We start from the raw sequence: 24749 nt of genomic DNA, 5'->3' as shown, positions 1-24749 counted from the left end.
TCCTAACCACGGTGACCCTACTAAATGACCCCACTGGACTGAGGGGCAGCTCTGGACAGAGGGGCGGAAGCTCTGGACAGAGGGGTGGAAGCTCTGGACAGAGGGGCAGGGGCTCTGGACAGAGGGGCAGGGGCTCTGGCGCCTCTGGGCTGAGGAGCTCTGGCGCCTCTGGGCTGAACGGCACTGGCGGCCCCTGGCTGACTCGCGGCACTGGCGGCCCCTGGCTGACTGGCGGCACTGGCGGCCCCTGGCTGACTGGCGGCACCTGGCAGACTGGCGGCTCCGGGCAGACTGGCGGCACTGGCGGCTCCGGGCAGACTGGCGGCGCTGGGCAGACGGGTGGCTCAGGCGGCGCTGGGCAGACGGGGGGCTCAGATGGCGCTGGGCAGACGGGAGGCTCCGGCAACGCTGGAGAAGAGGGCTCTGGCAGCACTGGACTGAGTAGCTCTGGCTCCTCTGGAATGAGGGGCTTGTGCGCTCCACCGCATAACACGGTGCCTGCCTGGTTCCTCTCTCTCTCTCTCTGGTAAGCACAGGAAGTTGGTGCAGGTCTCCTACCTGGCTTCGCCACACTTCCTGTGTGCCCCCTCCCAATAAAGTTTTGGGGCTGACTCTCGGGCTTCCATCCACGCTGCCGTGCTGCCTCCTCATACCCGCGCTTCTCCGTCTTCGCTGCCTCCAGCTCTTCTTTGGGGCGGCGATATTCTCCAGGCTGTGCCCAGGGTCCTTTACCATCTAACTCATCCTCCCATGTCCATTCTTCCTCGCGCTGCTCCTGCTGCCGCTTCTCCTGCTGCACCTTGGGATGGCGACACTCCCCTGGTTTTGCCCAGGGTCCTCTCCCGTCGAGGATTTCTTCCCAAGTCCAGAAGTTTTTATCGCGCTGCTCCTGCTGCTGCGGACAAGAAGGCGGACTGCTCCTGCTGCTGCCCGTTACCACGCCGATTGGTCCTGTTGTGGGGTGTAACGGTTTTCTTGAGGTGAAGGAGAGGCGGACCAAAACGCAGCGTGGTGGTTATTCATGGTACTTTAATAAAGACACTATACATGAATAAACTAACAAAACAAGAAATGTGAAAAACCAAAACAGCCCTATCTGGTGCAAACACAAACACAGGAACAATCAACCACAAACACACAGTAAAACCCAGGCTACCTAAGTATGATTCTCAATCAGAGACAACTAATGACACCTGCCTCTGATTGAGAACCATACTAGGCCGAAACATAGAAATACCCAAATCATAGAAAAACAAACATAGACTGCCCACCCCAACTCACACCCTGACCATACTAAATAATGACAAAACAAAGGAAATAAAGGTCAGAACGTGATGAGTGATCAATTGTGATCTATCGCAATTGCCGATCAGCTGTTGTTAGAATGCGTTAGATTGAAGGTAACAGTCAGATTAGTCTACAGGTAAAACATTTTTTTTTAAATAAACACTGGCTGTTGTTGACAAGTTTAGGCCTATTCAGTTCATATCCTTCTTATTAACATATGATTCAGAGATTGATATTAGGACCCCATCCTCAGTATCCTATTCCAGCAGGCTATTTGGGCAAACAGAAGCACTTCTTACCTCGAAATAGCCTCACGATTCATGTTAGATAAATGACATAAATTGTCAATTTGAACTAAGCAAGCTGCTATATTGTTCATTTTACATATTGACCGGGCTACTGTAGGCTATCAGGGGCTATAGAATACCTGCATCTAGCTAACCAAAGCATGGAAAAATTCAATTACAATCCTAAATCCAGATTTGAGTTAGGAGGCCTAGCCTATGCCTATTGAAATTAGAAGTCAATCTCACAAATAGGCCATTTATATCGGTTTGTAGTCTTACTATCTGGCACACAAGAAGGCACAATTGCCATAAAATGGCCCAACTTTCGTTTTTTGAAGTTCATCCAAGTGTTTCTTGCACAGAGATTTCAAGATCCTCTATCCAACTTTCATCCCTCAAACTCTACTGTCGGATTTATCTATAGTTATGCACATGCGCACAAGGGATTTATTGACAATTAAGATTTTATTTATTAGGATCCCCATTAGCCGAAAGCTAGTCTTACTGGGGGACGACACATAATGAAAAATATATTACAGACTAAATACAATTTACATACATTTTAAAACAGTAACATGTAGTGTGTGTGTGTGTGCATCTATCAGTTACACATACATGTCAGTACATGCACACAACATAGCAGTCAAACGAGTTAACATCCATTGATGGAAAAGGATCTGCAGAGTTTAATAAAGGCAACAACAAAAAAATTCGTGAGACATATTCAAATTCCTTTATTAGTCACGTTAGCTCACAATAGTAATTATTTTGATGGAAAGGCGAATTTAGCTTCTGATGTTGTTACAAGTTACGTCGATATTCCTTTATTCGCTCGATAACGTTATGGAAAAATAGGTTAATAGGCTACACGTGGCAACTCTCCTCTGGCTGTTTAAAAAAATGTCTAGTTTTAAAAATCTTGTGTGCGGGTTTTGAATAGTCTTTGGGTTAGACATTGTAGCTAGACCTGGCAACCCTGCTGCACACCCTTCTCCAGAAAGTTGTGGGTGGCATCGTTTTCTTTTCTTTTACCAACCTCAAATCTGATCAGGACAGGACATTGAACGTGGACAGCACTCAGACCACCACCACGAGGAAGTCAATTTATGTCGGTTTTGTGGACTTTTGGCACATATGTATGAGTTTAGAGTTTAGATTCATTCTAAATATGTTGTACTCTGTACATTGTCACTCGAAGTTAGTTTCATTTTCGTTATGAAATTCGCAATCAAATTCACAGTTTAGTCTATCTATTTATATAATGCTAATGAATTGTAGACCGCTTTTTAAAAGGCTATTTACAAATGGTCTGTATCAATGCGTCGAGGAAGGTACGTCTCATTCATTTGAACTTCAACATAATGGATCATCTGTGGTCACACACCATAACTAAAAAGTGTTAGTCACACACGACATCTCAACACAGTAATATCTTGGGTTATGAAAGGATCGTTTGCAGTTGTACTAACCTCAAGTCTTGTGTAAATTATACTATTCAAGGATCAGTCATTCAAATGAACATCAAGAAAAATTACATTTAGTAGATTTGGGTTCGAAGTCAGAAGGCAGAACTATCCTAGGCCTAAATGAAAGTGGGATAAAGGGATCTAAATAATTGTAGTAGTCGGCTAGTGGTGCACAGATGCCATGGCAAGCACAGAACAGTCTGCTTTTGACTATATCCAAAATGGCAGAAGACTTCTTGTGGATAGCCTTGAGAACCACTCCCTGGTTATTGACCAATTGCATAAGCACAACGTGCTCCATCAGGGGGAGGTCTCTTATCTGTCCTCCATGTATGAGAAGTCTGATAGATCCAGAAAAATTCTGGACATGACTGTTTGCAAAGGGGAGGCTGCCTGCTATGAGCTTTTGAAGATATTGTACACCACCAGGACAGTTTCACTCAAACAAGATATGCATTACTGGATCAGCTGCTTTTCTTTCAGAGATGACCCAACACTACAGAGTGACTTCACTCCTACTGGTATGTGTTATTGGCAATTAAATCTGATTTGCGGTAATGTAACACCAACTGTAAAATTGTTATAGAGCGTACATTACACATCTATACGCACTATGCAAAGCATAAACATCACATCATAGCTACATAGAGCATTATTACAGCTTACAGCATTATTACATCCAAAACCATTCATTTATTATTTTTACTAGAACTCCATGGCTCAGTTAAAGACAGTGGGTCAGGACCCACTCCTCTACCCTTTAGCTAGAGCAAGTGAGTGCCTGACTCTGCTAACTCTGCCTTGCCACCAGACTTCCTCAGCCACTGATTTTGTTAGAGCTTTAGTCATTTAGATATAAAACGTCATAAAGCCATAGCAAAATGTGTCTAATAATTGCAGGAAATGACCTCTAAAACGGCTAAATTGATCTAAGCCCCGTGGAAAATAGTTCAGAATCGCAGGAATTTAACATGAAAAACAAAACAAAAATTCTCTCCGCCCACCACGAGGGTGGTCTCTGTGATATGACACATCTTGATTGACATTATGACACCTCATCAAGCCCAACTAACTCCTCCACGCTGCTTCGTCTTCAAACAAAACATTCCCAGTATCAATGTGAATCAGATCGTTAAGCTTTAACAATACACCATGTAGCTATAATGCAATGTGTATTATGTGCTTATAGATGCTTTATAATATACAGTACATGCAAATTATACCCAAATCTCTTAGAATCAATGGATAGCAAGTCATTTTATAATAAAACCCTATTTGACACTTGAGTGGTTCAGTTATCTGCCAGACATTTTATTTAATGCTCAAATCATGCAATTGTCCTTGTTTCCTTATTGATTCATTCTTTTTTTCTAGATTCCAAACTTTGCTTCAAGTACATGAGGCAGTTGAAATTGAAAGCGATTCGGATTTATGAGGCAAGACAAAAAAAGCGCATGTATTGGCTAAAAAACAGTTCTACATTAAAACCATTCACATACATACCTCTTGTTTTGGACCCCGACAGAAGTGTGTTTCAAAAAAGCAAGATCTCCAAAAACAAGGCCTACAAAAAATCTCGCTCAAAAAAACTTCAAACTTACATTCCAGCATTCAAGAGAAAATTATCCCCTGATAATTTACTGACAGGAAATGAGAAAAAAATTCTGCTGGTTGGAAAACCCGGGATAGGTAAGACTACAGTTGCCCAAGAGATTTTGAATCTTTGGGCACAGAAAGAGGACAATGCGGTGAGCTACATGTTTTACTTCAATGAATCCTTGATGAGGTCTATGTCCCACTCTGATGACCCCACGACTCTGAAGTCACTTTTGTTTGGCAAATACGTCAACCCAGAGGAAGGGATTGAGGAGATTTTGCAAGATATTGAACAGAATTCTGAAAATGTCATAATTGTGTTTGATGGAATCATGGACGCAATCAGCAATTCTGTAGTGAAGCGCATTTTAGAGAAAGACCTTCTGTGTGATGCTAAGATTGTGACCACATGCAGACCAGAGGCAGAAGACTGTGGGTTTCTGTCTGACTGGCCATCTTATCGAGTGGAAGTACACGGATTCAATGACGCGTCAATCAGATCTTTCTTTAGGTGGATGTTTGATACAGATGAGGATGCCATTTGCAGAATTTTGAATAACCCTGAACTCTTTAGTCTTTGTCATGTCCCGATGTACGCCTTCATAGTGACTGCCTGCATCTGTTTGAGTGTTTCTAAAGATCATCCTTGCACTGTAACAGAAATGTATGTACAGATCTTGCGAGATATCTTGAAAATACGCAATGACCAAACTACAGAACACCTGGGTGAATACATGCATCGCCAAAAGGAGGCCCTCAGGTCTCTTGCTGAAAGCGCTTACCAAGCAATGCTGGGCAAAACAGTCAACGTGACAAGATTGGATGGCGAAGACCACAGTGTGGTAGATGCTTTTCTGACGTCATCTGCTGCCAAGGACACATCAACATCATCTTGGGCTTTTCTCCACAACACAATGCAGGAGTTTTGGGCCTCTGTTTTTCTGTTGATGACACCAGACAAAATCACCCAAGTCCTTCAGCAGTGCCAGACCGAAGAAGGAAAGTACTTGAAGCACATTTTCTCGTTCTTGTGTGGACTTTCTAGTCAGTCCAATAACATGGTTGAATCAATTAAATTCTTGATTTCTGAGGAAGAGGTGAGAGAACTATCTGACCAGTACATTGAAAAGATCATAGACTCATTCATCTACTGTGAGACGCAGCCGGACCCTGACGAATCCAATTCAGATGTTGATATGGAAAATCTCCTCTTCATTTGTCAATGCTTGTATGAGCACCAGTCGCCTGATGCCTGCTTACTCCTCCTAGAAAAAGTGGGCTACGAGTTTAATCTCAGTGGAGAACAGCTTGATCCTCAACAGTGCTGTGCAGTGTCATATGTGATCAGCCAATCCAAAGACAGGAATGTTCAACTGGACCTGGAAGACTGCTCTTTGTCAGATCCGGGACTAAGGCTGATTCTCAGGGCTTTGGAAAATCTCACAATGCTTAGGTATTACTCTTCTTACTATTACAGAGCTTGATAGTAGCCTTATTTCTATGACTTCATCCATGCATCACAATGACATCCCGTAAATATACAGTCAGATCCATCATTATTGGCACCCTTGGTAAAGCACCGAGCTATATTGTATGCTTAAAGAAATGTGGATATTGTATTATTTTATACTAATATACACTATATGTGCAAAAGTATGTGGACACCTCTTCAAATTAGTGGATTCGACTATTTCAGCTATACCTGTTGCTGACAGGTGTATAATATTGAGCACACCGCCATGCAATCTCCATAGACAAACATTCGCAGTAGAATGGCCTTACTGAAGAGCTCAGTGGCATTCAACATGGCACCATCATAGGATGCCACCTTTCCAACAAGTCAGCTTGTCAAATTTCTGCTCTGCTAGAGCTGCCCCCGTCAACTGTAAGTACTGTTATTGTGAAGTGGAAACATTTAGGAGCAACAATGGCTCAGCCGCAAAGGGTTAGGCCACACAAGCTCACAGAACGGGACCGCCAAGTGCTGAAGCCCGTAATGCGTTGAAATCGTTTGTCCTCGGTTGCAACACTAACTACCAAGTTCCAAACTGCCTCTGGAAGCAACTTCAGCATAATAACTGTTCGTCGGGAGCTTCGTGAAATGGGTTTTCATGGCCGAGCAGCCGCACACAAACCTAAAATCACCATGCACAATGCCAAGCATCGCTGCTGGAAAGGTGTAAAGCTCCCCGCCATTGAACTCTGGAGCAGTAAAAATGCATTCTCTGGAGTGATGAATTACGCTTCACCATCTGGCAGTCCGACGGGCAAATTTGGGTTTGGTGGATGCCAGGAGAATTCTACCTGCCCCAATGCATAGTGCCAACTGTAAAGTTTGGTGGGAATTATGGTCTGGGGCTGTTTTTCATGGTTCCGCCTAGGCCCCTTAATTCCAGTGAAGGGAAATCTAAACGCTACAGCATACAATGACATTCTTGATGATTCTGTGCTTCCAACTTTGTGGCAACTGTTTGGGGAAGGCCCTTTCCTGTTTCAGCTTGACAATGCCCTGTGCATAAAGAGAGGGCCATACAGAAAAGGCTTGTCGAGATCGGTGACCTCAACTCCATCAAACACCTTTGGGATGAATTGGAACGCTGAGTTCACCCAACATCAGTGCCCGACCTCACTATGAATGGAAGCAAGTCCCCCGCAGCAATGTTCAAACATTTAGTGGAAAGCCTTCCCAGAAGAGTGGAGGCTGTTATAGCAGCAAAGGGGGACCAACTCCATATTAATGCCCATTATTTTTGGAATGAGATGTTTGACGAGCAGGTGTTCACATATTTTGGGTCATGTAGTGTATTGCACCCTCCCTTGAGAGGATAATGTCACTGAGCCTTTTTCTAAAATGTTTTATGAGTTTGGAGAACACAAGAGAGGGATCATAGCCCATTCCTCCATAGAGAATCTTTCCAGTTCCTCAATATCCTTAATCTATACTCAATTTCCACTGGGCACAGATGTTAATTCAACGTCTATTCCATGTTGAAATGACGTGAAAACAACGTTGATTCAACAAGTGTGTGCCCAGTGGGAGGTTTTCAATGGTATTCAAGTCCAGAGACTGAGATGTCCATTACAAAATGTTGATTTTGTGGTCAATTAACCATTTCTTTGTGTATTTTTGATTAGTGCTTGGGGTTATTGTCTTGCTGGGTGGGATATCCACTTGTGGCCAAGTGTCAGCCTCCTTACAGAGGCAACCAGGTTTTGGTATTTGGTCATGTTCATGATGCCCTTGACCATAACAAGGGCCACAAGACCAATAGAAGTAAAATAGCTCCATAACATCAAAGATGCACCACCATATTTTACCCAACCGGAACTCATAGTTTCACTTCGGGATTTGCTGGAATTTAATGAACGTAGTTACAGGGTTCATTTCGCGTGGTTATAGGTTTTAAACAGAAACAACTCAAACGGTTAAGTTTAGGTCGAGTGATTTAAGGTTGGGGCTGTGGGTTGGGGAAAGCATAATTAGATAGTAATGCAAATGTTCACATTAGGGCTGTCCCCTTACTAAAGGTCATATTGGCCGACCGCAATTGATTTGATTGTGCCTCCTGACTGAGAATTGCTGCGCTGTGTTAAGTGACTGTGTGACTAGCACCCGTTGTCTTTCTCTCCTCCCTGCTGCAGCGACCACCACACATCTTTAGCGCTGTCCGTGTTGCTGAAGCTGCAACATAATTACAATCATTTCTGACTGAAAAGTTACCGAAATCCCTCATTTGTTTAGAAAAAAAACATTCCCTCAACCCTTGCTCTCTTTACGTGACACATGTATGCTTCGCATGCATGTGACCATTGAGGCCTGACCCATAGCATGACATAATCACGTCAATAAATTGGTTGTAACAAACTCTGAACACCGTAACACACGTGACAGCCAAATAGATGCAGAAGGACGTGACAAATAAACTCGAAACGGGGGAATGTTTACTGGTTGCACAGGAGGTAAATGGCAAGTCAGATGTGTGGAATAAATGTGATTAGTTGTGGAAAATACTGGAGATCAAGAAAAGGAAGGTATGGAGCAAGTGCTGCGTGCAACAGTCGCATTCATTCGTGAATGCAATTTCCGCAATGGAACAGTTTAGCCCTATTTATTGTTTATGCTAATTATTCAATGGTCGCTTTGTTATTATATTTTAAAACTAAAATGCTTGATTGCATTTCACATCATGAATGACTCATATGCTGTGTGATGACATGAATGAATTAATAATTATTGATTTATACAGTAGCCTATGTAAATATTGAAATGTAGGCCTAAGTAAGTTATGCTATTTAGACTATAAACAGGATGCGCTCTTAGGCCTACAGTACAGCTCGATGGTGGTTTTTCAAAGCTGCTATGCTAATGATAAGGACATTACTTATTGTTATAATGATCGTCATAATAATAATAACAATAAGAAGGAGATCAAGGAAAAAGGAGGGTTATTATAGTTATAAACATCATTTTCCGGACAATTTGGAACAGTGTAAACAACACAAAATAAATGATGAATTATACCACTGAGGCCTGGTCTAACGACAAAATGGCAAAGCCTTTATTACAGCATAGTAAATATTAAAAACAGCAGAATTTATGAAATTGTTGGGTGAGGCTCGGTGCTCATCGAATCAGTGGGCTATTAAGCAAACGCTCAAACAGGCCGGAAGCAGGATATGTCTTATTTCTGTAGGTATATATGGATGATTTATAAAGCCAGGCACATTTAAGAGTTGTTGTGTACGGCGGTCCTCAGTTGGCAAATGTCATCAAAGAAAGAGAAAGATTTACAATTCCGATTTGAATGTTCAAAATGTATTTTCCCAGTCTGACTTCCCAGCTGCAATGCTTGCAGTTAGGCACTGTCACTGATTCCTTCCAAACAACTCATTGTTGAATTGCGATTTCCAACTTGTTGTGTAATGTTTATGTCCCAAAAAATGTAGGGCTCAAAACCCCACCTGCCCTGAATGATGGGTCACCACTGGGTATGAGGTACTTTTCTGCATATGCTTCCGTTTTTCAACGCCAAACCCACCACTGGTGTGCGTGGCCAAAGAGCTCTATTTTCATGTTATCTGACCATAGCACTGCCTGGAGTGTAATAAATGGCATTGGCACTTAGATTGGAACCAGTGCTATGTTTAGATGACACGAAAATATAGGTATTTTTGGCCGCGCACACCAGCAGTGGATGTGGCCTTCGAAAGAACAATTCATATGCAGAAAATACATGAATCCCTACTGTAAAAAATGGAGGTGGATATTTGATGATATGTGGATATTTTGCTCCACTGGTCCTGGGGCCCTTGTTAAGGTCAATGGCATCATGAACCCTGTACCAGGACATTTTAGCCAAAACCTGGTTGCCTCTGCCAGGAGGATGAATCTTCCATCAAGACAATAACCCCAAGCACACATCAAAATCCACAAAGAAATGGTTAGTAGACCACAACATCAACATTTTGTAATGGTCATCTCAGTCTTCGAACTTGAACCCCACTGAAAAGCTGTGGTTTGAATTGAAGAGGGCAGTCCATAAGCGCAGACCAAGGACATCGAGGATCTGGAAAGATTCTGTATGGAGGAATGGTTTAAGAACCCTTTCAATGTGTTCTCCAATATCATAAAACATGTCAGAAAAAGGCGCAGTGTCGTTATCCTCGCAATCATAGGGTGTTGGAGTACTGAAAACATATTTCTTTTAAATAATATAATTTCCCCCCAAAAATTACATACAATATAGCTCAGTATTTGTATTATTAATTTATACAGTATTTTCTGCTCTTTATCAAGGGTGCCAATGATTATGTACCTTACTATATAATAACAATGTTCAGTTAGATCATTAATATGCAGTTATATAATTAATATGCAGTATTACATAGAAGTACAATATATATTTTTGTTTTTAACCATGCAATATATATTTGTATTTTTAACCATGCAATATATATTTTTGTTTTTAACCATGCAATATATATTTGTATTTTTAACCATGCAATATATATTTGTATTTTTAACCATGCAATATATATATTTTATTTTTAACCATGCAATATATATTTGTATTTTTAACCATGCAATATATATTTTTGTTTTTAACCATGCAATATATATTTTTGTCTTTAATCTTTATTCTGTTAGACTGGATTCCATTACACAACTGCAGATGTGGAAAGTTGCACTTCACTCTGGCCTACAGAAAGACTGTGACAATTTGCTGAGACTGTGTGAATCTGAAATCCACCTGTCAGTCCAAGAGCAAGAGGTGTGGAAGCCAGCAGAAGAGGTCCTGAAGCAGAAGAGACCAGAACATATTCATCTCTGTCTACATGTTGGTCAAGGCACCCAACATATTACCACATCATCAATGAAAATCATCTTTGACCGTTTGTCAAACATTGCAGATATCAGGTAAATGAATGTATAGCCTACATAGCTGGATTTTTATTAAGTCCAAATAGCATATTTTGAATATGGTTAAGATTCCTCTAAATCATTTGAATGACTTACAGATGCTGTTTTAATGCCACTGCTGCTATCAGTATTTCCAATGATGACAAATGTTAGCTCTAATGTCAGGCCTACGTTGATGATACAAGAAATGTCTCATCTTAACATTCTTTTAGGTTCATTTCACTCAATGATCAAAAAACGCATTCATGGAATGAGGAAGTGAAGTCATTGCAGATGGATCTTTACATACAAGGAGCTCTCTATGAGGTGACGACAGGACAGAAATGCGTCGAGGGTTTGCGCCCTGTGCTTGCTCATTTGATTCACTCTGACTCTATAGAGGAACAGAGCAAATTCGTGGTTAGTCTGTACTCAAAGGCCCATGACACGCAGGAAGGACTTCTACCAGTGTTGCAGCCTGTTTTCCAGACAACTCCTGCAGTATGGTACATAGACCTCTCTGAGAAAGGAACCTCTGGCATCCTTGAAGTGCTGAAATTTCTGAATGTGAAGAAACCAGTTGAGCTGTGGTGGTCGGATGAAGAGAGCGAGAGGGAATTGACCATTTTCCTTCAGTGTCTACCCTACATTTCAGAGCTGAGGTGAGTCTATGGTGGTGTAAATATCTTGAATATGTTATCCCTGGATCTGAATGCTCTTTGAGAATAACCCCCCAAAAAGTATGCTACAGAAGACTTGTTTTTGTATCTATCATTGTCTCTTTAATCCGTTGGCATAGATTGAAGGGGAAAGTTGCTTACTATCTCAGTGCAAAATGTTATCTGGTGTAAGACAGTAGAGTTTCCCATCAGAGACCCTGACAGTCTATAATCTAATGATATTCTATTAAACACGAAGAGAGGGTTCCGAGAGGTTGTACTGTGAGTGTTTGGGTACATTTTGTCATGAGATTTTATTTTAACAATTTATTTACATTCTAAATGATCTAGATTCAACGACTGCATTCCGAACACCAATGACGCTATCAAAGTGCTTGTGGATCTCTTCATCTGTGCAGCAACGTTGCAAGGAGAGACGCTAAACATGCTTTCATCAGTATGTGGATACTCAGCTTTCCCCTTTGCTGATCAGGACAACGCTGGACAGTGTGATTTTCTGTTAGATCTGTACTCGCATGTGAGCGACTACGAGACTCAGACAGGCAGAAGTGTCCTTCCAGCGTTACTGCCACTTTACCGGACAGCTCCTGCAGTCTGGTCCGTAGACCTCTCGGAGAGAAAGGCCTCCCTCCTCCTAGAAGTGCTGAAACTCCAACCAGAGAAGAGGCCGGTGGAACTGAGGGACTGGTCAGGTGACGAGAGTGACGTGATGAGTTTCCTTCAGTGTCTACCCTACATATCACACCTCGGGTTGGTTTGCTTAAAAAGTTCTGTTATAATCATATCGCTGACGGAGAGTAATTTAGGTGCCACGTGGAATTATGAACGTGAAGCATCTTAAGGCTAAAGTTCTAAGGATAAACTTAGCCTCAACATGCTTTTGAGAGCTTGGGTCTGTGTGTTCCTTTTATGTCAGGGCTAATAATGTTTTTCTACTGACAGGTTTCTCTCCAGACAGGATGAGGGGGAGCTGCCTGAAGAGTGGAGGATCACATTTCTTCCATGGTCTTGTCGTTTCCTTTTGAAAGTGTTTCTTCAAGGAGCTGTTAATGACATACTGAGTGGACAGAGGTCTGTCGAGGCACTCGTGTCTGCTCTGGGGTTAGCTCATTCATATGACTCTACAGAGAAGTGTATGCTTCTGTTAGATCTGTACTCGCATGCGAAGGACTATGAGATTCAAACAGGCAGAAGTGTCCTTCCAGCGTTACAGCCAGTTTACTGGTCAACTCCTGCAGCCTGGTCAATAGACCTCTCGGAGAGAAAGGCCTCCCTCCTCCTAGAAGTGCTGAAACTCCAACCAGGGATGAGACCGGTAGAGTTGAGGGGTTGTTCAGATGACGAGAGTGACGTGAGGAGTTTCCTTCCGTGTCTACCCTACATATCATACCTCATGTGGGTTTGTTACCAACCTGGCTTGTGTTTTTCTCTATTGAATTAACAGTTAACTATATCATGGAACATGAATTGTTTTGAGATATATTGACCAATCATTTATTTGCAATTTGATATATTTGCATACATTACAATGTTTTCATGTGTCTTAGACTCCTTTTGATTTTTCACCCCCAGTTGTGACTGCCAGTTCTTCCTGTCTATGTGTGATGCACTCTCTGTGGGTTTTGAGGGAGATGCACTGCTATCCCACTGTCTCCTCCAGGCCCTACACTACACTCTCACATTGTCTGGGTGGTTGCCCAGTGTACGCTGCGAGGCAGTAGGAGCAGTCCTAGGCCAGTCTGCTGCTGACGAGGAACTGGACGTCACTCTCACCCCACAGAGTATCTCTCTCCAAGGAGCTAAACTTCTCTTCAAACAAGTGAAAGAGCTTCACAAGCTTAGGTAATTCTATATTTGCTAACACCCTCAGAGTCTATTGATGCACCGGTGGTGCGTCATTCGAAGAAACATCATTTAAAAAAATCCCCATCAAAATCCTTCAGTTTAAACTAGAAATGTCTGGGCTGCGTCTCAATCCACCTCGTTCGCCTATAGTGCTTTTCCACATCTGCGGTGGAAGGGGGCCGAGCTACAGCGGTGTTTGTCAAACCATGAAAAATCCCCAAAAATCTATTTTTCTCACGAAAACATACGTAGCGTCTGAATGGTTTGGCCTACAAACTATTATGACCATTCTATGAAAAGGGGATACTCTCACGAGCACGATGACTCATCTGAAGTTAACTGGTACCGGTTTGGAAAAAATGAATGGAAGTATGGAGGTACAGTAGTTTTGTGCCTACCCCCAAAAAAGGGGTTAAATATGTGTAAAAAAATATATATAAATATATACTGAGCTTTCTTATATCTCCTAGATATAGGACAGACACTTCAAAATCCTATTCCTTCTGATTTTTTTGTTGTTGCCATTTATGAATGTGTTATTCAATGTGTTTGTATGGGATTTGGTACTAAAGGCCAAATTCTATATTTTAACAAATAATGTTTGCATATATAATTTTTATATATCCCTAAAGGGGTCCTGAAATTCAAAAGCAAATAGCTAAATGATCCATTGAATGACTGTCTTAAAACAATTCCATATGTCAGCTTGTAACCCCCACCCCCACCCCACACCTATTCTTGAATGTTATAACATCATTTTTGGTTCTTCTTTCAGAATGAATGAAATGGCAACAGTGAAGCTATCTAGGATGTCACTTTTGTGCAAAAGGCCAATGATCGTCAAGGAGCTGACCCTGGTCTTATCGAGGCCTAATCCAACAGAACGGGTGCAGTGTAGAGTGATCAGTAGTTTAGCTTCACTACTGACAGTGTGGACCGTAAGGAGCTTGGATCTGACAGACTGTCCCATCGAGGGTTACCTTCTTACTACTCTGTTGTGTCATCGGGGTCCGCTCACTATCAGGCAAGTTAGTTTACCTAGTTTGTGCACTCTCAAACAAAATGTCTCTAAATGTGGGGTTTGCGTGTTGGGGATTACCGTTTGATTTGTCGAGGATCCACATTGTTTTCTGTGTGTTACCATCTGCCTGTTTTCCTCCATGTCAGACTAAGTGAGGAGATTCTGCAACAGCTGGCAGTTGTGATATATGAGGCTCAGAATGAGGAACTGACCCAGTGCTTCCTGGAGAAGGTTGATGGAGACCTGTCTAACTGTAGACTGGACTGGAATGTGCTTCACTACCTGCTGAAGACCACCACACAACCCATCACCATCAACCTCAGGAGGAGCAGAATCAGACAGCAAGACATACCTCATCTTCTCCCGTTCCTGAATAATATTCACTTTCAAAGGTCTGGTTCAAACAATATGATGATCGCTATCAGGGCCAATTATCTTTGTCTTTCACAGTGAAAATCCAATAACAAACATGTAGCACCACATACAGCACCTAATGCCTCCTTTTCTGCAGAATGAATTCCCACTTTGAGAGGACAGCTCTGAAAGAAATCCACCAACAACGTGCTGGTCACATGGTGACGACTTTAGTGAGGTCATCAGACGAATGGATCAACTTGAACAACCTGGTCTTGAAACAGGACGACTGTGAAGCCCTGCGCTTTGCTTTACACTACAGTGACGGGGTGAAACTCAACCTGTTGTGGACTGTCATTCCAAAGGAGGAGATGGGGAAGATTCTGACTCTTCTGCACAGGGTCTCTGAACTCAGGTCTTTGTCCACATCACTGTCTATTAGTGTCTCAATGGTTTTTTCTTCTTCTTGTACCCAATTTAAGTATTTGGTTTCTAGTTGATTGGAAAGAGTGAATTACAATTAATTGTACATTATTTTATGTCCACCCATGGTTCTGACGGTCCTGACGACCTTGCAGGGTCGACAGGAAACTACTCCTGGAGCTCCTCCATGCCTGGACAGGATTGATAACACAAACAGAGGCACCCGCTGCACTGTTGAGGGTTCTGAATCACAAACTGGACCTCTCCTGCTCTTCTGCCATGGATCTGTCAGGGCAGGAGGAAGATACTGTTTTGAGCCTCAGTTCTTGGGACTGCAGGGCCATCTCTGCAGCCATCAATAAAGCTGATGGTGACACAGAGCTAATTCTACACGACTGTCAGGTTGAGGATGCAGGACTAGAGGAGTTTTACAAAGAGTCCATTTTACAAAGAGTCCATTTGAGGTGAGATACCGTAAGCAGGTTTTTGCATATTCAATTGATAGTCTATTGATCTATAGACCATCGATAGGGGACTATCCAAATAATGTAGCGCCAAGACGTTACACTCTCGTGAGTGCTTTACTTTTGAATTTCCAGTAGTGACACTGTTTAACTTTGTTCCTTCATAGCCTTGGAAAACCTATTTTGCTGCAGCTCCTTCACCTGGTATTTGTGGGAGATGGAGGCAGGTCAGAGAGACTTGCTTCACTACTATCCAGAGCCCTGGGGAAGGAACTGGACCTCAGTCATACCCCGTTGGACCTGATGGCCTGTTCATCACTGGCATTGATTCTGGAGCACTCAGAGGGACTTTCAGAGCTGGACCTCAGCGACTGCCATCTCACTGACACACATCTGGAGTTTCTGCTCACACATCTGCACAAGGCACAAGTCCTAAAGTAAGGGTATTTTCAAATGCAGTACATTGAATTAAGTGAAAGTGTAACGGTTGTCGTCTGGAGATAGAGAGGACCAAAGCGCAGCGTGGTTAGTGTTCATCTTTTTAATGGAAAACTGAACACTTCAAAAACACACACCGAAACAGTACTATCTGGTGCAGACACACAAAGACTGAAAATAACCACCCACAAACCCAACAGAAAACAGGCTATCTAAATATGGTTCCCAATCAGAGACAATGACTAACACCTGCCTCTGATTGAGAACCATATCAGGCCAAACAAGAAACCCAACCTAGAAACACAAAACATAGAATACCCACCCAACGCACGTCCTGACCAACTAAAACAACGAAATAACACACGAACTAGGGTCAGAACGTGACAGGAAGGCATATTTTGTATTTTTCAAAGTACTAACCCTTAGTGTGATGACATACAGGATGACATATTCAGTGGTGACATACTCCATGTACATTGTTGGCCACTTTTGGACCAGCACCCTTAAACAATGATCTCTTTTTCAGTCTATGCAATAATGAAATCACTGATGAAGGAGCTGTGCAACTGAACCTATACATGATTGGAAACAGCTTTACAGAAACTGTATGGTGAGTAAAGGAGTGTTGTTGATAATGTCTATGCTTCCTTGACCTAGTTATAACGTGTCTCAATGAAGAACAATCTTTCTCCACAGGCTATGCAACAACAAGATCACTGAGTTTGACAGCTTCTTGGCGGATAAACGCTACAAACTTTGGCCTGCTCATGTGCCTGGAATGCAGGACCGACACGTCACAAACCTGGGCTCTACCTCTGTGAGAGAAGAGACCTCTAAAGTTTTTTCAAAGGTAGATTGATTGATTTAAAGAGCAACAGCAGGAACTGCCATTTAAAGTCAGGTTTGCAATCGGTTTGTAAAGTACTGTCTATCATCTTCTCATTCACAGACCAAACCCATTATTAAAGAATTTAACCCTGAGATAGTTGAAGAGGTTGAAGAAAACAAGATTTCCTACAGGTAAACTACCATAGATTGAATCAATTATAACTACTGTTACATCTAAACCAGTAAGTTTATTCCTCTCCTACTTCCAAATTGGAGTTTTCACTCTTAAGCCAACAATCGAACTGCTTTGCTTTATCTTGGCCAGGTCGCAATTGTAAATGAGAACTTGTTCTCAACTTGCCAACCTGGTAAAATAAAGGTGAAATAAAAAAATGTAAAAATTTTAATTCATAATATGCACTGATATGATAATGTAACATGCAATATTTCCTAATAACAGAACTGTGGCTTTCTTAGAATAACCATTTCCCCTGTGCCCTGAGACCGTCTTTATAATATAAGGCTAATGTGCTTCTATTTTATGATGCTACCCAGGTTCCAGTGTGGGTTTAGTGGCAAGTTCCAGTGCAGAGCTACAGGGCTGGTATTTGGGATGAGGGAGCCAGGTACCGTGGAGTATAGTGTGGACCACTGGGACATGCACATGCTTGCTGACACAGACTCTGAGCCTGCATGTCCAGTGTTTAAGATCAGCTGTCCAGAGGGACATATGTACCAACTGCACCTTCTTCACTGCGAGACTGAGGGTGAGTTTTACTAAGAGCATTGTATTTGGTACAAATCATTCCCTAAGTTCTAGACCTCAGCTCAATCTGGTAATGAATGGTGTGGCTGTTGAACAAGTTGAGGAGACTAAATGAATTAGTGTCACGTTAGATTGTAAAACATATATTCAATGGTTGTAAAGATGGGGAGAGGTCTGTCCGTAATAAAGAGATGCTCTGCTTTTTTGACACTACACTCCATAAAGTAAACTTTTGCCTTATCTTGATTGTTGTCCAGTTGTGTGGTCGAGTGCTGCAAGGAAAGACCTAATGTACAGTTGAAGTCGGAAGTTTACATACACCTCAGCCAAATGCATTTCAACTCAGTTTTTCACAATTCCTGACATTTAATCCTAGTAAAAATTCCCTGTCTTAGGTCAGTTAGGATCTCCACTTTATTTTAAGAATGTGAAATGTCAGAATAATTGTGGAGAGAATCATTGTTTTCAGCTTTTATTTCTTTCATCACATTTCCAGTGGGTCAGAAGTTTACATATACTCAATTAGTATTTGGTAGCACTGCCTTTAAATTGCTTAATGTCAAACGTTAATGTCAAAAGCTTGTCAAATGTTTTGAGTAGCCTTCCATAAGCTTCCCACAATAAGTTGGTCCATCCAATTTTGGCCCATTCCTCCTGACAGAGCTGGTGTAACTGAGTCAGTTGTCTAGGCCTCCCTGCTCGCACACACTTTTTCAGTTCTGCCCACAAATGTTCTATAGGATTGAGGTCAGGGCTTTGTGATGGCCACTCTAATACCTTGACTTTGTTGTCCTTAAGCCATTTGTTCACAACTTTGGGAGTATGCTTGGGGTCATTGTCCATTTGGAAGATCCATATGTGACCAAGCTTTAACTTCCTGACTGATGTCTTTAGATGTTGCTTCAATATATCCACATAATTGTCCTACCTCTTGATGCCATCTATTTTGTGTTGTGCACCAGTCCCTTCTGCAGCAAAGCACCCCCACAACATGATGCTGCCACCCCTGTGCTTCACGGTTTGGATGGTGTTCTTCGGCTTGCAAGCCTCTCTCTTTTTCCTCCAAACATAACAATGGTCATTACAGCCAAACAGTTATATTTTTGTTTCATCAGACCAGAGGACATTTCTCCAAAAAGTACACTCTTTGTCCCCATGTGCACTTGCACACCATAGTCTGGCTTTTTTTAATGGCGGTTTTTGAGCGGTGGCTTCTTCCTTGCTGAGCAGCCTTTCAGGTTATGTTCATATATGACTCGTTTTACTGTGGATATAGATAATGTTGTATCTGTTTCCTCCAGCATCTTCACAATGTCTTTTGCTGTTCATCTGGGACTGATTTGCACTTTTCGCACCAAATTACGTTAATCTCTAGGAGATAGAACGCTTCTCCTTCCTGAGCGGTATGATGTGTGGTCCCATGGTGGTTATACTTGCGTACTATTGTTTGTACACAGGAACATGGTGCCTTCAGGCATTTGGAAATTGCTCCCAAGGATGTGGAGGTCTACAATTGTGGTTCTGTGGAGGTCTACAATTGTGGAGGTCTACAATTGTTTTTCTGAGGTCTTGGCTGATTTCTTTTGATTTTCCCATGATGTCAATCAAAGAGGCACTGAGTTTGAAGGTATGTCTTGAAATACATCCACAGGTACACCTCCAATTGACTCAAATGATGTCAATTAGCCTTTCAGAAGCTTCTAAAGCCATGACATCATTTTCTGGAATTTTCCAAGCTGTTTAAAGGCACAGTCAACTTAGTGTATGTAAACTTCTGACCCACTGGAATTGTGATACAGTGAATTATAAGTGAAATAACCTGTCTGGAAACAATAGTCAGAAAAATGACTTGTGTCAACTTGTTCTCAAATGAACAGCAAACTTGGTTTAAAAAACAGATAAAGCAACACCTCACGGCACAACACCTCTCCCCAATTTGACCTAGATAGTTGGTGTATCTATATGTATGTATAATATATGTACTGTAGGCTCTGTGTGCCTTTTTAAATTAGATTTTCTAATTGATGTAGTTCTGTTCCTGAGCTGTTCTTGTTTATTAATGTTCTGTATTATGTCATGTTTTGTGTTTTGTGTGGACCCCAGGAAGAGTAGCTGCTGCTTTTGCAACAGATAATGTGGATCCTAATAAAATACCAAAAGTTTAAGCACTTTTTGAAATACCCTTTTTTTCCCCAACGATATATGTGTTCAAACTTTTCAATCCACAAAACACGTGTAAGTTAGAAATGGGAAGAAAGCGTCTGGAAATATTCAAGATGGTAGAACTGATTGTTTGTTGGTGTGGCTGTCTCGTTATTTTCCAGTCTACGCAGCTGAGGCCTTGTCTGTGGCTCACATATGGAGCAATAGTCTGGAGATTCTGGTACCTATTCGGGTGACACATTCACATGTGATTATAAACATCAATGGGCTCTCCAGATGGACTTTGTTTCGCCGCAAGCCAAAAACAAAAACAAAAATCAATGGGCAGGTGCTTCTTTTCCTGGAGCTAAACCTTACAGAAGGACAACACAGGCTCTGGGTTTACCTATTGTCCCGCAGTGTGCCATACACTGAGGTAAATATTGCACGTCTTTATTTTAATGCATTCAGTCCATATTTCAGCTCATTGAAATCTCAGTGCATCTCCAACCCCATCCAATTACAATATCAGCCCATACATCTGTGTTGTTACCACTGCATGTATCAGGTATGAAGGGAAGACCCAGATGCAGACTACGTCGAATAAACAATAGTTTCATGTTTCAACAGGGGCAGGCAATAGACAGGTCAAGGCAGGCAGGGGTCAGTAAACCAGAGGTCGGTCAGCGGTACCGGACAGCAGGCAGGGTCTGGGTAAGGTCAGAGGTCGGTAATCCAGAGGGTGGCAGAGGTACAGGTCAGCAGGCAGGCTCAGGGACAGGCAGAGTGGCCAGGCAGGCGGGCTCAGAGTCAGGACAGGCAAGGCAAGGGTCAAGGCCCGGGAGGGCAATAAAAGAGAGACTATAAAAAGCGGGACCTGAGACACAAAACACTGGTTGACTCGAACAAACAAGACAAACTAGCACAGACAGACAGAAAACACGTGTATAAATACACAGGGGATAATGGGGAAGATGGGCGACACCTGCAGACAATCACAAAGACAGTTGAAACAGATCAGATTGTGACAGCATGACATAATTTTAACAGCGGTTTCAATTTAACAGACATTTACAATATGTAGTTATTTAACTAGGCAAGTCAGTTAAGAACAAATTCTTATTTTCAATGACTGCCTAGGAACAGTGGGGTAACTGCCTTGTTCAGGGGCAGAACGACAGATTTGTACCATGTCAGCTCGGGGATTCAATCTTGCAACCTTTCTGTTACTAGTCCAACGCTCTAACCACTAGGCTATGCTGCCGTCCATGTATCTATCAATCTCTACTCATTCATAGGTAATAAAGCGAAATAAGAAGCTGGAGTTCATCCGTGCTTGCTCTGACTGCTACCTAAGGCCCGAAGCCCGATACAGAGTGACCTCAGACCTCGAACAGGGCTTCAGCGTCCATCCCAAGGTTAGAAATTGCATAATGAATGTTTTATGTGTGTTAATGACTATGATTTAAAATCAAATCAAATCAAATGTTATTAGTCACATGCTCCGAATACAACAGGTGTAGTAGACCTTACAGTGAAATGCTTACTTACCAGCCCCTAACTAACAATGCAGTAAAATAACAATAGCGAGACTATGTACAGGGGGGGGTACCGGTACAGAGTTAATGTGAAGTGGCACCGGTTAGTCGAGGTAATTGAGGTCATATGTACATGTAGGTAGAGTTATTAAAGTGACTATGCATAGATGATAACAACAGAGAGTAGCAGCAGTGTAAAAGAGGGGGAGGGGAGCAATGCAAATAGTCTGGGTAGCATTTTGATTTGATTTTCAGGAGTGTTATGGCTTGGGGTTAGAAGCTATTAAGAAGCCTCTTGGACCTACAGTAGACTTGCAGAGAGAACAGTCTATGACTATGACTAGGGTGGCTGGAATCTTTGACAGTTTTTAAGTCCTTCCTCTGACAACGCCTGGAAAAGAGGTCCTGGATGGCAGCAAGCTTTGCCCCAGTGATGTACTAGGAGGCCGAGCAGTTGGCATACCAGGCAGTGATGCAACCAGTCAGGATGCTTTCGATTATGCAGCTGTAGAACCACCATAGTCCCTATGCCCAAGAACACTAAGGTAACCTGCCTAAAAGACTACCGACCCGTAGCACTCACATCTGTAGCCATGAAGTGCTTTGATAGGCTGGTCATGGCTCACATGAACACCATTATCCCAGAAACCCTAGACCCAGTCCAATTTGCACACTGCCCTAACAGAGTACCAGAACCTCCAGGACGTGTTCAGCAAGGCCCGGGCCACTTTTGCTTCTGCCGCACTGACCCAATGACTGCGGGATTGACCTTCTCTCTAGCACCACGCCGCCCTGGGGACGCTTGTACTCTCTGTCAGGACTGGAGCCCGCAACACCCTTCCCTGCTCTGCCACGGACCTATCACCATTTGAGTGTTCCCTGGGATATCAGCCCCCGCTCTTGCCTAAGCAGGAAGAAGAGGTTGGTATACCTTCTGCCCAGATGTTTGTCCGCCGCTGTCGTCGTACCTGGAGGAGAGCCCAGTCGGCCCTCCTCAAGACCACCTCCAGGTATCTACGACAAGCGGATCGCCATTGGACAATGGCTACCCGGTATCATCTCAGGCAGAATGTATGGCCACCCGGGATCTGCCCCGGATGGGAATCCCGCAAACTCTCCACCATGGTTTATCGGCCCGTTTCCCATCCAAGATTATTATCCCCTCTGCTGTTCGTCTTCAGTTGCCCCTTACCCTTTGTATACATCCCACCTTTCATGTGTCCAGAGTTAAACCCATGTCTCACAGCCCCTTGTCTACTGTTTCCAGGCCCACCACTCTCCCCCACCTCATCAATGGCCAACCGGCTTACATGGTGGGGCCTGGAAACAGTAGACTCCTGAAGGTTATTTATACCTGTGTTCTGTTTGACTGTTGCCAGTTTGTTTTGTTTCGTCAAGCCCACCAGTGATTTTCCCTCTGTTCCTGTCTCTCGACTGTTCCAGTTTTCTAGTTTTCCCGGTGTTGACCCCATCTATCTGGATTACTGACCCCTGCCCTTGACCTGTCTTTTGCCTGCCCCTGTTGCATCAATAAACTGTTGTTACTTTGACGTTGTCTGCATCTGGGTCTTACCTTAAAACGTGATAGTCGGAGGGCATAGTGGGATTTCTTATAAGCTTCCGGGTTAGAGTCCCGCTCCTTGAAAGGGCAGATCTACCCTTTAGCCCAGTATGGATGTTGCCTATAATCCATGGTTTCTGGTTAGGGTATGTACGTACGGTCACTGTAGGGACAACGTCATCGATGCACTTAATGATGAAGCCAATGACTGATGTGGTGTACTCCTCAATGCCATCTGAGGAATCCTGGAACATATTCCAGTCTGTGCTAGCAAAACAGTCCTGTAGCTTAGCATCTGCTTCTTCTGACCACTTTTTTATTGATTTGAAGACGTTTCATGATTTACTGTGCTGTAATGTAATATAATCTAAGCTAATAGGTAAGGAAAAGTTTGTATGTTTGTTTACAGTACCTCATCCGTGTTGTCTCATCCATTGAGACAACACGTCATTACTGAGCCTCACCTGTCCTCTATGACCAATAACTTAGCTTTTTGTATTAAAACCCACTAGGTTTTTCTCCTCTAGATATGCTTAAATTGGCATAGAATTTAGCAGGTTTGTCATAAGTGATTCTCTTTGACCTCCCTTTCTCTGTCAGGAGAAAGATTTGCATATTCATAATGGCCCAGATCAACATGCCACATTTACAGTCCTCTTGGACAGTACAGTTACCAAATTGAAGCTGATGATTCAGGAGCTCAAGAGGATGGGGCGAAAGAAGGTGTGGAAATGCCAATGGTTTGAACCGATATTTCTAAAGCCAGGTAACTGTTATCTCACATCTCTTTATAGCCCTACGACTATCTTTCCCCTACCTGCAACTGATTGAACAGATTTTCATCTACCTGCAAATAAACCAAAAACATGCTAATTTCCACTGTATTTGGAAAAAGTTTGGAATAAGAAACCAGGGATGTGTGTTTTTATTGTTTTTTTTCCCCAATAGGCAGCAATCTCACAGAGTCGGACTGGTTGCAGAATCTGTGTCACATCCTGGAGCACCTGTCAGCCAAGGAGATCAAGAGGCTTAAGTTTCTAGTCAGAACCTCAAAGGAACTCCCACAGCCCAGTATCTCCAGCCATGACCTGGAGTGCATGGAGGAGCTCCACGATCTTGCAGAGCTAATGGTAAAGAGCTGGGGGATGAATGGCTCCATTTCAGCCACTCAATTGCTCATGAAAGAACTGCCACGCAAAGACGAAACAGTGACATCCTTGCTGATGCCCTTCCTGGAGCAATGTGTGGCGCTAAGGGGGGCGTGAGTGTCAGTGGTGTGAACAGCCTTAAAGGACCTTGGTTTCCCTCAGGGTTCTATACTAGAAGCATCAGGAGAAGGAGAGTAGAAGAGAACCTTCACACTGTTTTGGCTGGAGGCAACAACAACCCTAAGGAGAAGGGAGACCGACATTGTTGAACAAATGTCAGATAATGAGGTTCATTGTGTTATTTGCTCAGATTTGTTCTCTTTTGCATGACAAATGTCTCCACTGTGTACTTGGTTAAAAAATATGTATGTGTGTGTTCATATTTTTAAGCATTCAAATGTACTTTATATAATATGAATATTTTCTCCCTGTATGATATTTTAAAGTTGCCCAGAGTTTTTACAATTGTTATTTTTGTTCTAGTTCAATAAAACATTTTGAAAAA

The 24749-nt window shown here is 42.7% G+C and overlaps 1 protein-coding gene and 1 long non-coding RNA gene across 5 annotated transcripts in view; one reads left to right on the top strand and one right to left on the bottom strand.

The window, feature by feature from the left end:
- LOC124040003 overlaps positions 1-3251 on the bottom strand; it is a 10319-nt gene extending 7068 nt beyond the window's left edge. Inside the window, exon 1 of the long non-coding RNA XR_006839669.1 lies at positions 3044-3251. This is a non-coding gene — a long non-coding RNA (uncharacterized LOC124040003). The remainder of the gene's footprint in view (positions 1-3043) is intronic.
- On the top strand, positions 2555-24749 carry LOC124040002. 4 transcript variants are annotated; one of them, XM_046356685.1, is made up of 20 exons: positions 2557-2905; positions 4415-6089; positions 10785-11054; positions 11270-11698; positions 12047-12466; positions 12659-13111; positions 13289-13558; positions 14337-14585; positions 14729-14974; positions 15094-15351; positions 15515-15823; positions 15991-16260; positions 16788-16871; positions 16958-17111; positions 17211-17281; positions 17645-17856; positions 20180-20433; positions 21296-21415; positions 23697-23862; positions 24045-24749. In XM_046356685.1, the coding sequence occupies exons 1-20, from the start codon at positions 2836-2838 to the stop codon at positions 24359-24361; spliced, it is 6297 nt and encodes a 2098-aa protein (XP_046212641.1). In that variant the 5' UTR covers positions 2557-2835; the 3' UTR covers positions 24362-24749. The 4 variants fall into 4 exon arrangements, with proteins under 4 accessions (XP_046212643.1, XP_046212641.1, XP_046212639.1 ...); XM_046356683.1 differs by having other exon boundaries at positions 2557-3561; XM_046356687.1 differs by lacking the exons at positions 23697-23862; positions 24045-24749 and adding an exon at positions 22221-23007 and having other exon boundaries at positions 2555-3561.

This window comes from Oncorhynchus gorbuscha, linkage group LG07 (assembly GCF_021184085.1).
Source record: "Oncorhynchus gorbuscha isolate QuinsamMale2020 ecotype Even-year linkage group LG07, OgorEven_v1.0, whole genome shotgun sequence".
Classification (NCBI taxonomy): Eukaryota; Metazoa; Chordata; class Actinopteri; order Salmoniformes; family Salmonidae; genus Oncorhynchus; species Oncorhynchus gorbuscha.
The sequence above is the reverse complement of the archived record's forward strand: the minus strand, read 5'-3'. Positions and strand labels throughout refer to the sequence as shown.

Excerpts from the sequence above, each read along its gene's own strand:
- LOC124040002 (XM_046356683.1), top strand. The coding sequence starts at position 3,222 with ATGGCAAGCACAGAACAGTCTGCTTTTGACTATATCCAAAATGGCAGA. Across the intron at positions 13,112-13,288 it reads CCCTACATATCATACCTCAT|TTGTGACTGCCAGTTCTTCC; the intron begins GTGGGTTTGTTA and ends TTTCACCCCCAG. Across the intron at positions 17,857-20,179 it reads TCTTCACTGCGAGACTGAGG|TCTACGCAGCTGAGGCCTTG; the intron begins GTGAGTTTTACT and ends GTTATTTTCCAG.